The 13,480-nt window shown below is 40.7% G+C and overlaps 3 protein-coding genes across 3 annotated transcripts; 2 read left to right on the top strand and 1 right to left on the bottom strand.

Annotated features, from left to right (window-relative positions):
• Positions 1-4,107: 4,107 nt before the first annotated feature.
• Positions 4,108-5,600, top strand: LOC146636592 (uncharacterized). Its single transcript, XM_085350918.1, has 4 exons — positions 4,108-4,206; positions 4,333-4,544; positions 4,961-5,024; positions 5,542-5,600. The coding sequence occupies exons 1-4, from the start codon at positions 4,108-4,110 to the stop codon at positions 5,578-5,580; spliced, it is 414 nt and encodes a 137-aa protein (XP_085207044.1). The 3' UTR covers positions 5,581-5,600.
• A 943-nt stretch (positions 5,601-6,543) lies between these two features.
• Positions 6,544-10,316, bottom strand: phf23b (PHD finger protein 23b). The gene is made up of 5 exons (XM_085350917.1): positions 9,766-10,316; positions 8,490-8,521; positions 8,290-8,382; positions 7,560-8,175; positions 6,544-7,448 (listed from the first exon to the last, which is right to left on the bottom strand). Exons 1-5 carry the CDS (start codon positions 9,791-9,793, stop codon positions 7,255-7,257), a joined length of 963 nt encoding a protein of 320 aa, XP_085207043.1. The 5' UTR covers positions 9,794-10,316; the 3' UTR covers positions 6,544-7,254.
• Positions 10,317-10,502: 186 nt separating this feature from the next.
• elp5 (elongator acetyltransferase complex subunit 5) lies at positions 10,503-13,181 on the top strand. The gene is made up of 8 exons (XM_085350916.1): positions 10,503-10,748; positions 10,833-10,893; positions 10,991-11,068; positions 11,798-12,009; positions 12,401-12,576; positions 12,660-12,755; positions 12,848-12,948; positions 13,060-13,181. The coding sequence occupies exons 1-8, from the start codon at positions 10,694-10,696 to the stop codon at positions 13,166-13,168; spliced, it is 888 nt and encodes a 295-aa protein (XP_085207042.1). The 5' UTR covers positions 10,503-10,693; the 3' UTR covers positions 13,169-13,181.
• Positions 13,182-13,480: the final 299 nt, after the last annotated feature.

Below are 13,480 nucleotides of genomic sequence, written 5' to 3'. Positions count from 1 at the left end.
ACGGTGTATCCATATAAATGGCCCACCCTGTACAATTAATCCAGCTTTAAGAACAATGTAAAAATAAACTTAAACTCAAAATATAATGTTTAAAACTAACTTGTTCTTCTTATTGAGCATTTTCCAATGCTATATTTTTGCTTTTCAAACATAGCAAGAAGTTAAAAAATAGCAATAACTTAATTTAAAACATTACGTAAGGGGAAATTCGAGTATTCATAGAAGCAAGGAAGGATTAGTAGTAAAATGTAGGCTACTTGAACCAAAAATCAAAATAGTCATACTTATATAAGCAGAATGGAAACTTTCAGTTAAATTATTAAATTAAGATTAATTCTAAGATTCAGTAATGGGTAAACACCAATTTTACATTGGTAAGATCTTGTACTGCTGCTGCTATATATAAGCTGATGCAAAACGTTGGACTTTATGGGGCAACTAAAGTGTCCTAAAAAAAATGAACAGGCCAAAAATAAACATATGAGTAGTTTGTATAAAAGTAGAAAGAGAAATGGCTCCCATCAGCAGCTCAGTGTGGTTTGTTTTGGCTGCCTCACTTTGTGCTAGCTCACGGTAAACTCATATGTCTTTGACATACGTTGCTCATTTTGATATTTCTGCTCATCTCTCACAAACACAAATAGCTGAACTTACATTGCATTTCAATGCAGATTCAATCGGAGAAAAAAAAAATATATATATATATATATATATATATATATTTTTTTTTTTTTTTTTTCTCATTAATATTTTTTGTGAGTGAGGATCGTCTCTGCGAGTCTATATTTGGGACCTGCTGCAATGCCTGATACTTATAGGGCAAAAAGACGGGGCGGAGTGTGTCAGCTCATACACACAGTTAGAGAGAGAGAGAGGGCCATACACAGGACACATACTACCAATCACTGTACTGTGCAAAATTGTGAGGCCTCCACTTATTTCTAGTATTTTGCTACCAATGAGCCAGACATAGAAGACCACTAATTTTTCTTTTTAAAAGTGGTCATGAGCAATAGTTTCCAGGCTTTCTGGAGATTTTTCTTTGCTCATTGGTTGCTTTTTCACTCATTTCCAACCCAGTTCTTGTACCTGTCATGCTTTAGGGCTGCGTTTCAGCCAGTGGTGTTGGAGATCTTGTATAAATTAATAGAATTATGGAGGTAGAAGAGTGCCATCAGATTTTGGTTGACCATGCAGTACCATTTCCAAGGAGTTTGATTGGCGACAAGTTCATTATTCAGCATGATAATGATCCCAAACACACTGCCAATGCACTGGATAGAAAAACACACAATGACAATTTTGTGTGTGCAAATTTTACTGTGTGCATTGTGGTTTATGTGATCTGGTTTATTTGCTTTATTGATTGATTGATTTTTTTTATTTTTTGAGAATAGAAAATCAGTAACACTCAATAAACATTAAGCTATTAAACATGATTAAATTTGCCTAGGCATCACTACTCTCCTCTCAGTCTCAAAATGAAAAAACAGGCTCAGATCAAGTGCAAGTAGTCGTATCGTAGCACATCTTTAAAAACCGAAGACGCAGGAGCATTTGTTTGGCTTAATCCTAGCCTTTAGCCTCTAACCAATCCTCTCTACTGAAACCTGTAACCTCTTAAACACGAGAGCCAACAAAATGTCCTAACATCTGAAAGATGATCCTCACGCTTACATCTTCGGGAGGACATTTGGTCCTGTTTTGTAACAAAAGGACACGTACAGTCGCACACCCAGCTCGAGGCTCCTAATGTGGCCTGTCCCCGATAATGGGGGTAATCAGTGCAGCCTATCTGGCCTCTGCCCGTGCTGACATGCTGCCAGCCTTGTCGTGGCTTATTTATACATGACTGATCTATCAACACTGGCTCTATGTTTGGTGAGCCTCAGTGTCCCAAAATAGAAATAATTAGGACAGGGCGGAAAAAGAGGAAAAGTGAAAACGTGTCTCAAAGCGCATACCCTTCGAGTAGACCCCCACCGGCCCCACCCGATCCTCTGCCAATCTCTATCCATCCCAGCTACACTGTCTCTCCTGTGTTTTGTTTTCTGCAGCAGGCCGGCGGGAGGAAGATGGGTGGAGAGGGCTGTCTGTGTGGTCTCAGTGGGGTGGTGATTTGAAGTCGGGCGAAGCAGAGTGCTTTAGATAACCACACACACTGATGCTATCTCTGATTGCTGTGGATGGGTCCTTTTCTTTGGGGATTTACGACACAAAAACAAGCTGACTTACACAAATACTTTAATTAATTAGTAAACTTACTACAGTTTTCATTTGTCAGTAATTATTAATGATCGATTAGGTAATCTAGATACACTTATTTACTGCAAAATGCATTTAAATGGGTTTCTGTAATAACTGAGCAAGTTATGTGTTCACTGGGTGGATGCTAAACAGATAGCGGTTTCCAGCAGAGAGCAAAAGGAGCACAGCATATTTTGTTCTTATCAGAGAGAGAATGAACCTTCATTTGAGATGCTATTTGTCATCTGATGTTTGCACGGTGCAGCAAAAGTCTTTTAATCTTTCAACTCTTTCAAAATAAGTTCCCTGTATGCTGAAGTCTGATTACTATAGGCTGCATAAAGGAACTTGTTTGAAGAAAATGAAGTCTATAGAAACCTGACAGAATAATGCAGCTGAAATAACATAAGCTGAGTTTTCGATGTCTGTAGCTGAATTCACTGCACGAGCTTAGGAGCACCTCTGAATACCATGTTCAAAGAATATAGTTGCTTTACACACAAATGTTAAAACAGTCTCCACAAACAGCAGTGTCTTCTCTGCGCCTGAGTTCCTTTAAGGCGAGGTGGAAAAGTTGTCTTTTAAAATGGTGAGTAAAAAATTGTGTTGTTGTTTTTCAAACATTCACAGATGCTGTATGCTCAAAATACAACATCTGCAATGGTATGGCGGTACATCAGTGCACATGGCACATCTGTGAAGGCACCACTAATGCTGAACAATATGTGCAGGTTTAGGAGGAACATATGATGCCACCCAAATGACTTTTTCCTTTTCAAGGAAGCCCTTGCTTAATTCAGTGAGAGATGACATGGAGGACATTCAAATGACTCCAGCTGTGGTCAGTGGTTTTGGATCATGACCAGCCTCTGCTCCACTTAACGCACATGCAGCTGAAGACTTTGTCTAACACCTGTTTGAGCTCCACTGCCACAAGGACAGATTACTACCTCATACCACGATACCTGCATTGATTTTACATTTAAGCTCTTCATTGTATCACACTGAGATTCTGAGCTTTTCGCTTTTTTGTCTTAACTGAGCTCCTTGTTTAGTGTAATTTTGTTTTTTGAGCTATTTTCTTCTGTGACAGCCGTGACATAGTAGTAAATAAAGTATGTGTTATCTTATGTTAAGCTATCTTATCCTAAAGAAATCGACATGCTTGCATTTGCAGATCACTTCACGGTTCATAACTCCACCTAAATCTCTGCTTTTGTAAAAACCGGGCTGACGAGCATTCGATGTGATACAGTGTAAAGAGTATAAAGATGTTGTTTTCACTCATGCTTCTCAGCTTCATGCCTGCATAAATGACATGGGAGGATGTAAAGCCTGAGGGTATGCATTACTCCGGGCGAGCTTGTAAACTAAGTGGTCTTATCATACTCTCATCTGTCCGCAGCAGCAATAATGAAAGCGGAGGAGGGCGTGGTGGGGCCGAAGCCATGTGTGTGTGTAGCTGTATGTAAGTGTGTCAGGGCATGTTGTCTGAACCTAAAATCTCTTAAGGTTTTGACAATAATGATTGACAATAATGATGTTAAGGAAGCGAGGCGGCAGGTTTAATTGGCATGTCTGAAGTCACATAGTCTCTCTCACACACACACATACACACACTTAGCCTAAACAGCCCCATAATAGTCCCAAAATATAAACCCACCCTGGAAGCATGGCTACAAATACCCTCCTCTCCACACTGGTCAGCAGAGAGGGACCCGAGACAGCTTAGAGTCGAAATCCAAAGAGAAAACCAGAGATTTTAAGGTGAGCAAAGGGTTTGTTTTCAGATTCATTTTGTTGTGTGACTGCACCCTTACAGGGAATCAAGACTCACAATCTCTCTTTTGCGCTGTGCAGATGCTTGGCTCTAGATGGATGCTGCCCTTCCTGGCTCTTTACCTGCTGCTGGAGGAGATATCTGCTGCTGTCATACCAAGCAGATCCAGAAACAAGAGGGTAAGCCCTTTTTGTTTTTTTTATTAACAGACATTAAATTTATTACCACTTTCGGACAAGCAATTTAAACAGCTACTGGCATTTAATCCTTTTCCATCTTATTGAATGATCTGATTACATCCTCAGGAGGACACCTTAATGGACCAAGAAGTCTTTTCCCACCTGTTCGATCACTTGGACATGAGCGACCTCTCTGTGGGTGACGCAGGGGGGATGGTGGGAGATGTAGACAATGGCTCCTTTCAGTCAGAGACTTTCATCGCCCCGACAGAACACCTTCCCGCCCAGCGGCAGCACCCGAACCAGCACCAGCATAACCGGAAAGCCAATGAGAAGAGGTTAGGACAAATGGCTCTAGATATTGTCGAACAGTTGGTTATACAGCCACACGTGATAGAGAAAAGGTGTAAATAGTGCAAATTAGCTGTAAATACAGCAACTATGTGCTTATGCAGCTTATATAAACTGACAAGTTATGATTTATGGGGATGATTGTTACTTATATTAGATGTATTAATCCTATGATGTAATTTACAACAAAGGACACTTGTAAATTTGGAGTCAAGTAGATGAAGATGAATATCTTAACGCTTTTGAAGATTTTTAGCTCTTGGCCAAAATACATGTAATTCTGATGTAAAAATGAGAAGATCAAATGATCAGTCCAGAACCAAATGATGTCTTTTGATTTGATGCTTGCACATATTTGATTCCCTGATGTTGTGTTGAATTCTGACTGCCTTCCTCTCTACAGGAGGAAGGTCGCTCCTCTGGACCCCATCGGCGGCTTTCAAATATCCAGCTTCAGAACCCGAATGGTGAGCGGCAAATGACACTTATCCCCATTTTCCCACCAAATAACCTGCATCGCAGCGACATTTAAATGCCACAAGCTCAACACACTCGCACTGTTGATACATAAAGTATACATGTGGGCCTGAAACATCGATGGCTTTAGCTTTAAACAGAAGTTATTATTCAGATTATTTTTAGCAGAATGCAAAGTAAAAAATATGCAAACAGAACTATATGCTGTCCCATTCAGTGCAAAGAAAGCAATCTATTCCTAAACTTGTACTCTATGAACAAATATCTAATAGTTTAAAATATACATAAATACATATATGTATGTGTGCATGTGCTTGAGTCATTGAAGTCATTATTGCTTGAATGGCCTATTTGCATATGCAGTTATCATCTTTCATGGCTTGTGTAAGTTTTCTGTGACACTGGTAGCCATTTCTAGCCCCTACAACAATGCTTCAGCATTAATAATTTAAAAACCTTGCACTTGTCTAATATGAAGAACTGAGCATTTATATATTTGTTTTGCAGGGTGAACCAGACCTCCCCAGGGAAGATTATCAGAACTAGAAAGCCTACTAAATATCACGCATGAATTTTTGTATAACTTGGCATTTATTCAGTATCTGTGCCATACTAACGAGTGAGATTCCTGCCAGCTGTCGCCCTCTGCTGGTAGAAGACAAAACCTGACAAACACTGTTGTGTGCCAACACCTAACAAAATGTGATATGTAACTGTTTGTTTTTTGTGTGTCATTTTATTAAAGAAAATTAAAAAAACTCAACCAGCATGTTCCCAAAGACTTTTATTTTTCAAGCTACAATTAAAGGAAAAAAAACCAAAACAATATCAGACTGCAGAAAATATAGAATTTGCTTGAGTATTCTCTCTTCACTTTCACATATGTACAGTTGTCAAAGAACAGGATATGTACACAGAATTTTAAGTTGTACGGAGAATGCAACTGCTACTGGAGACTTACGATGACTCTCCCACGAACAAAAGAAAAAACGCACATGGTAAAACCAAACAACATAAACAAAATGACAACCTAGACAGCCTCAACTTGTTTTCTGTACACTACAACTTTGTTCTCGATGTGAGACAATCATATGTCCTTTTTCTGATGCGGGGTGCATCTCTAATCACCCCCTTCCTCAGAAAGCCTAGAAATAAAAAATACATATATATATATATATATTTTTTTAAACAACCATTCATAAACGCGCCTCAGAGCTACTTTGACATCGTAAAGCACGGCAACAAACCAGTCGTCTTACAGCAACGTTCCCCCCGCCCCGATATCAGATGATTTAAATACAAAAAACAAACAAACACATAAGTAAAAACTGACTCACGGTTAATGGCTAACTGATTAATAAGCCGGACTGTGAGAAATACTAAGCACGCTGTCATGAATGCACATGACCAAGTCCGGTTTTCAAAAAAAAAAAAAAAAAAAAGCGGGGGTGTATTTAGGTTTTAAAAGTGCACTGCTGAAAGGATAGTTTGAGTACAACTAGATGCATATGAAGATGCAAAGTGATAAATCTTATCCGAGTCAATGAATTGAAACTTCTTATTTCAGGAGGCTTAAAGACAACCCAAGAAAAAGCTGAACACAAACTACCAGAGTACGATCAAAACCAAAACGAACTGCCCGTCTAGCATTATGACGTGCGTATAAAGTAATAACAGGAGTGACATTATCCACCTCTTAACTGACAATGTAAGCTGGGCTTCCCTCTCCCCAACTCTGCATGTGTTGTATTGATTTAAGGTTGGGAATGATTGGACCAAGCTCAGGGTGGTACTCCGGAGACCAAAGGAGAAGGTTTTCACTAATTTGTCAATATGCGCAAGAAATAATTTACAAGTCAAAAGTGGACCTTCAGTCAATATGAGAACTATTGAGAAAAAAAAAAAAAAAAAAAAAAAAGTATATGCACATCACCAGAACTGTAATACTAAAGCCAATCAATGCTGACGTCAATTAAGAACTGTCAATATTGCCTTTTTTTCCCCAGTTCTTCACAGTAGCAAAAGGGGGAACGAAAACTAGACGTGAGGGATAAATAAGAATGGTTGTGATTGTCGAAAGAAATCCAACAAACCGACTTTACAGTTGCCCTCCAGGTGATAGTTTAGGCTGTTTTGGCTGTAGGCATCAAAGAAAGTTAAGTGTCAGACGACAGCAAAAACAGATCAAACGCTCCTTTTCCTCTCCAGTCCTGCTCAGCTTTAAGTGTCTTTTTTGTGTCCCGACCGCCTCAAGTCCCTGCACTTGTGGCAGTAAAAGATGTCGGGAACGTTTGACTTCTTGATCTTTGCGCATGACAAGTGCACCCATATGCCGCACTGGTTGCACTCGATCATCGGCCGTCCCGCGAATGGCTTCCCGCAGTAACAGGTGATCAAGTCCCATGAATCATCCCCTGTGTGGATAAACAGACCAGAGTTACAGGGGGATTATGGTTGTGAGTTGGTTCAAAGTAAGCAACCACCAAGTAAATAACAGACAAAAGGTCAAAATTACAGTGTCTTACCCGATTCCACCATAATGTCTTCATCAGCGATCCATGTCTCACCCTCACTGGAGCTCATTTCTGCTTCCCTGATGGATTCGTCTGGCTGCACCTTCCCCATGCTCTGCATGCTCGAAGAGGAGCCCCCGTGCCCCGGCAGCTCCTCCCTGCCAGCTCGTACCTCGGAGTGCGTATTCCGTGCCTCGGAGTCAGTCTCGCTTTGAGGAGCTGAACTCTTGAGCTTCTTAGCTTTGGGCTGTTTTGAGTTCTTGCTGCGTTTGATGCGGGCTCTTTTCTCACCCTCGCTGCTGCCACTATCTGCTGCTCCCATGGCAGAATCCAGTGATAGCTTTTTCAGTTTTTTGTCCTTCTTGCGCTCTCCCTTAGTGCTGGCCTGGGTCTCATAAAGAGAGTCTTTAAGCTGCATCTTATCCAGCAGGGTGCTGTCAGAGTGCATGCGCCGAATACTTTTGCCCTTATTTGCTCGAGCTTTGCGGACAAATGTATGGATGGTGTGGATGTCGGAGCCCCCATCTGCCCAGGCATTGCCATTGGAGCTGCTCCCTCCACCTCCACCATCTGCTGACAAGCCCGAACTGTGTGCAGAGCTGGATGATGTTGGGGACCACGAGCTTTCCTATAAAAGCAGACAAAAACATCTTCTGTCAAAACTGCAAAGTAGTCACTACATCTAATATGATATGTTAAAAAGAAAATGGGGGGGGGGAGAGAAAAAAAAGCAACAGCTCACCTCTTTTGGACTGGGGATGTAACCGGCATAAGCCAGGACAAAGCTGCAGAACTTGTTGAAGTCTTCAACAGTCCTCTTCTTCTTCTCTGGGGGCTACAGGAAACATGTCTTTGTTTAAGAGAGTGAAGCTAACCTACACAGCCCTCCACAACAGAGGGCAGCTGAGTCAAATAAAGTGCTCAAATGATAAAAATACTCACCAGAGGTTCCGTTTTACACGTTAACAGTGAATCTGTTGAAGAAAAAAAAAAAGTCTGTAAGTCACAAGTGACCACTTTTCAACTGCTTAACAGCCACTACATTACAAAGCATTCCGTTGCCGAGAGAGTGGACTAATGCTAGCATTAGCTTGCTAACACGGCTCAATACCTTAATCGGGATTATAAACGATGAAGCGCATGCTGGTCTTATTTGAAAACAGTGTGTTTGTAAAAGCTACGTTAAATTAACGTCCATATTTGACTGAAGGTCAATTGAGCGAAAAAAAAGAAAAAAGAAAAAAAAAGACCAACTAACATCTTCAAGACAACTTCTGCGTCCTTAAACAACGCAACCGGTGTCACTTTGTGACTGCTTGAACTTCACAAAATTAGTGGGTGTGTAAAAATCACTCTAGAAGAAGAGTTCGTTGTTTTCACGCCAAGTTTATAAGGAAAAGTTGACTGGATTGCTAAAAACGCGTCTGTTTGCTGGACACCATGCTTTTGGTACATTTTGTGTGTATGCTAATGCTAGGTGACGTTTAGAGGGGAAGCTAACTGAATGTTATGCAGTTTGTAGCGTTAACGGTAAACGGGTAAGAGAGAGTAACTTCATTTTACTGAGCTTTTACAACGATAGTTTTGCGTGGTCGAAGGCTTAATTTGATATTTTTAAGGGTTGTCTTGTGGCTAACAGCCTCTTGATCAGCTAGCAAACCAAGGTAGCTTTCTTGATACAGTAGTGGGAGGCTCCATAGCAGAGATAGCTTTGTGCTATCGGCTAATGTTAATCGGGCGTGTCGTGCTGGCTACCTTTGAAGTTTGAGCTAATGTCCAAAAAAGGGGGGCATTTTTCTGAATTATATTTTTAAGCCATGTTATCTCAACTGACACGTTAGAGAGGCTTCGGTGAGTTGGTTTGCAACCGTGGCTATGCAGCTATTAAGCTATGTGGTTCGGCGCGTTAATTAACTAGCAAGCTAACGGGAACTGTGTAATAAATGTTAACATCAAATCTATGAACTACAATCACTGTACAAAAAGTTGGAATCACACAGTCTTCACTTTTAAAGAACTTTCATGGTAGTTTAACGACAACACGTCCGACTGTCGGTCAATATCGAGCTGTGACATTATTACAACACACGCAACAACGACGTTAGCCGTAACTCACTTTAGCTTACTGTCCTCAAAACGACAGCTTTACGCGATGAACAGATTAACATCAAGTGAGGACTATTTTTCGTTGGGTTTTGTTGATAGTCCATAAGCATACCTTGGTGTTCAGACATTATGTCAAGCATTGTCGCCTCGCCGACACGGCCTCGATCCGAGAAGCAGAAACAGCAGGCGAGCTAGCCGGAGAGTGGCGGCCGTCGCTCTGCGCCTTCTCCCGGCGTGGCTGCACCTTAGCACCGGGAAACTTTGGCAGCAGAAAGCCAAGTGTGTGGAGGATCGAAGATGCTGTCGTTCAAAGAAACTCCACACTTTGTCGAAGTCGTCCTTGTATTCCCTCTAGGGGGAATCCCAAACGGGGGGCAAACCACCACCGACCTGTCGCCACACTATTAGCCCGACAAAATACTAATACCACCGTCGCTTGCTCACAAATCTCCCACTCTTCGTCAGTGCACTAATCTAACCACAACAGAAGTGTAAACTTTCATTTAATTAACGCTGCGAATCACTGCAGATCCATGACGGAAACTTCCCTCGATGAAGTTTTTCGTTTCTTCGTCGTAGACATACAAAACGACCGAAGTTGGGGCTTTTTATTCCGCACGGTCCTCTTCGTGCGCGGCAGAAGCCTCTTGAGGCTGCCAGCGAAGGGTGTGCTGCAGTGTATGCTGGGTAACGTAGTTTAGTTTTCAGCCTTTCACCAAACGCGTTTACGGGCGTAAACGTTTAATAAACTACATTTTCCTTCATGAAGACGATTGAAGTCACAGGGAACTATGGGATACGAAGTTTTTTTTATTTACTCTAACCACCCCAAACATAGTAGCTAGCGAAATCTGCTGTACTTTCACTGGACAGGGAAAGCTTTATTTTCCTGCGAAACATTACTTGTAGCGACTTTAGGTACTTATAATTGTTAGCTTTAAGCTATGTCGTTCTCGTGAAGGCAAATTACTCATGTTTTCTTAAGTATTCATGTTTTAAATGGCGGTGAAGCAGAGGCAAGCTTACTAGCTGATGCTACCATGTTGTCTGAACTATTGCAAGGCACTGATACTGGGGCGGTTCTTATAATACAAGGTAAATATGTGAACGTTGTCGACCATAAGTATACATTGTTATCAATAATGATGACATTAATTGATGTAATTTATACTTTCATAGATTCTTGTAGTTATTCTGGGCAGCACCTACTTAAGAGCTTCATCAGTGCCGCATTGAACAAGTATGTAACCGTGTTTCCTTGTATACCTATTGTTGCCTAAAATATGTCTAAGTTGTGTATTGGCTTAAACAGTAACTGGCCTGTGCTATGATTTTAGAGAAGAACCTGTCCACGTGCTTGGTTTTGATGTCAGTGAGGAAGAACTGAAAGATGGATTAACAGCATCTACTCAGAGGTATTGAACTTTAATGCTGAAACAGTTATTTGATCAACAACAAATGATGTGATTTTGCTTAAAAGTTTACTTCATCTACCAAGCGAAATGCATAACAGTACCTGCTTTCAATTTTTTCCAGTGTGAACCATTGTTACTCCATTAAAGGAGTGTGTAATGTGTTTTTTCTAATGGCCATATACCATATATAGACTAACCAAAGACCCACACATTGGACAGCTAAATGGAAACATGATACACAAGGAAATACTTGATGTATTTGGTGCACATGGCAGATTCTATTACAGCAGACTATTTTCTTCCTCAGAAGGCCTCGGTCCCTGCCTTCTCAGGGCAAAAACTGAGTTTTCAAAATTCTTTAAAGTTGATGTTTTAAAATTTCAGTCAATTTTAATTTTTCAACACAGCCTGAACTTTCTCATGCAGCTTTCTTGCAATTTCTTTAAGTATTTAGGAAGGACATTCAAAGGTCTTCTTTAGATTTTGTTGTGTTTGCTGTTGAGATGGTCCCGCACTGCTTCAGTAATGTGGAAGTCCAAATGTGGATTCATAACTCTATCAGACCTGTTTTCACTGATTTTCAGCCAAGTTCTTGTGTAATCTGGCATACCTCAGCCCTTTCTCACTGTTTCCTTAACAATAGCTTCTTGACAGCCTTCCTTCCGCTGACACCATTTCTGGATCTTTAACATGGAATCAAACGTTCATCTTGTGCTTCTTTTACTTCAGGTTGCACTTTCACAGTGCTTATACGGACCCCCTTGGGTGGACTAATCGGTCGGCTTTTACAGTTCACCAGTTTTGTGTGGAGGAACTCACTCATCTGCTCAAACAAACATCACACCCCAAACCAGTGACTTTAGTAATCGACTCGCTGTCATGGATATTGAGACACATGAGTCCACCTGCTGTCTGCAAGACTCTTCAGCAGCTTAAGAAAGGTGATAATGTATCTTCTGTGTCTCTGTGTGTGTGATTTAAGGCCCATGTATTCAGTAATTTTACAGAATGGGAGGAGGTCTGACTCCCAGCATCTGAGCATGCTTTTAATGCTTTGACCTTTTACCCATCTTTCCCTGAGCCTAATTGACCACAAATCGGATCGCATCAGCATTTCTGTTGTGCGATCTGCAGCGATACAAAACAAAACGTAACGCAGAAAAGATGCTCGTCTTGGCTTCACCCCCAAAAATCTATTAAGTGGTTATCTTTCTTTAAAAAGCATATTATGGATAAAAGGCTCTCTGTGTTCACAGTCCTTCACGGGTGGCTTATTTTTAGTAGGCTGTGCAGCACTTCCCCTGTTTAACGATTACATTCTGTTTTCATTAGGGGGAGCCGTGAGAGCTGTTATTGGTCTGCTCCACGCAGATATGCACCAGAGGGGTACTGTGGGAAGCGTCTGCCACTTAGCTACTTCAGTTATCACAGTGGCACCTGGAACGAAGGGAGATGAAGCGGTGGCAAAAATAACAAAGCGATCAAAGTTGGGGAAAGTTACGCAAGATGTAAGAAGAGCTTGAACTTTAATTACTATTTTAAATTCCTACAACTTTTATGAAATATTTATTGTTCTGATTTTTGTCATTAGGAGGAGATATTCAGCATCAAAGGGGATTTCTCAGTTACTGTAGTGAGTAAAACCAGCCATGCTGGACGCAGACAGACTGAACCAGAGGAACAGCAGGTACAGCGTAACATGTGTACAACAGCTTCACACATTATATGGATAAATAAGCAAACCTGTTATGACGTAAGTGTCCTTTTTGTGTCTTGTAGATGGACCCAACAGCTAACTTGACCTTCAACATTCGCCTGTCTGACACAGAGCGCGAGGCCAAGGAGAAACTTGCTCTTCCCTTTGTCTTCAGCAAAGAGAAGTCAGACTTTTTTTCAGTGACCACATCTAATATATGTTGATTTTCTTTCTTTCTTTTTAAAACTTTTTTTAACAAACAACCTAAAGATACAGTTCTCTTTTAATCTTGCAGGAAAACCGCTCTGCTGCAATCGGGCCCAGGTTCCGGTCGAATTCTGTATGAACCCGATGCCAACGATGACTACGACCAGGAGGACCCTGATGATGATCTTGATGTTTAGATTTAAGGCAGGAAAATCTGCTGAAGATCCACGTTTCATCTGCTTTTTTTGCCATTGAAGGACTGAAAAGCTTTCAATGCTTTAAACTTATTTCATGTGTGTTATCTGTTGGATATGTACGAGACGTTATCATTTCACTTTTTCTAAAAATATAAACTTAATGTTGTTGTTTGTGGATAAATTATTTATTTTTTTCTGGTTGGTTATTTACAAAATAATTGATTTTTGATTTTGTGACTTTTGCACTGAAATGACTGTTTTTTTTTCTGCACTATGATTTATTGCAGTGACTGGGACAAAAATAAATGACAG

Source organism: Diplotaxodon limnothrissa, linkage group LG3 (assembly GCF_057381915.1).
Source record: "Diplotaxodon limnothrissa isolate DT_005_m linkage group LG3, D_limnothrissa_male_GT1.1, whole genome shotgun sequence".
NCBI lineage: Eukaryota > Metazoa > Chordata > Actinopteri > Cichliformes > Cichlidae > Diplotaxodon > Diplotaxodon limnothrissa.
Note: the sequence above shows the minus strand (reverse complement) of the source record. Positions and strands in the feature narration are given on the sequence as shown.

What these genes read in the sequence shown, in the direction of transcription:
- LOC146636592 (XM_085350918.1), top strand. Translation starts at nt 4,108, where the DNA reads ATGCTTGGCTCTAGATGGATGCTGCCCTTCCTGGCTCTTTACCTGCTG. An exon ending in GCAGATCCAGAAACAAGAGG is followed by an intron (nt 4,207 to 4,332) that starts GTAAGCCCTTTT and finishes TTACATCCTCAG; the next exon opens with GAGGACACCTTAATGGACCA. An exon ending in CCAGCTTCAGAACCCGAATG is followed by an intron (nt 5,025 to 5,541) that starts GTGAGCGGCAAA and finishes TTTGTTTTGCAG; the next exon opens with GGTGAACCAGACCTCCCCAG.
- phf23b (XM_085350917.1), bottom strand. Translation starts at nt 9,793, where the DNA reads ATGCTTGACATAATGTCTGAACACCAAG. An exon ending in CATAATGTCTGAACACCAAG is followed by an intron (nt 8,522 to 9,765) that starts GTATGCTTATGG and finishes TTTCTTCAACAG; the next exon opens with ATTCACTGTTAACGTGTAAA. An exon ending in CGTGTAAAACGGAACCTCTG is followed by an intron (nt 8,383 to 8,489) that starts GTGAGTATTTTT and finishes TGTTTCCTGTAG; the next exon opens with CCCCCAGAGAAGAAGAAGAG.
- elp5 (XM_085350916.1), top strand. Translation starts at nt 10,694, where the DNA reads ATGTTGTCTGAACTATTGCAAGGCACTGATACTGGGGCGGTTCTTATA. An exon ending in GGCGGTTCTTATAATACAAG is followed by an intron (nt 10,749 to 10,832) that starts GTAAATATGTGA and finishes ATACTTTCATAG; the next exon opens with ATTCTTGTAGTTATTCTGGG. An exon ending in CTGAACCAGAGGAACAGCAG is followed by an intron (nt 12,756 to 12,847) that starts GTACAGCGTAAC and finishes TGTGTCTTGTAG; the next exon opens with ATGGACCCAACAGCTAACTT.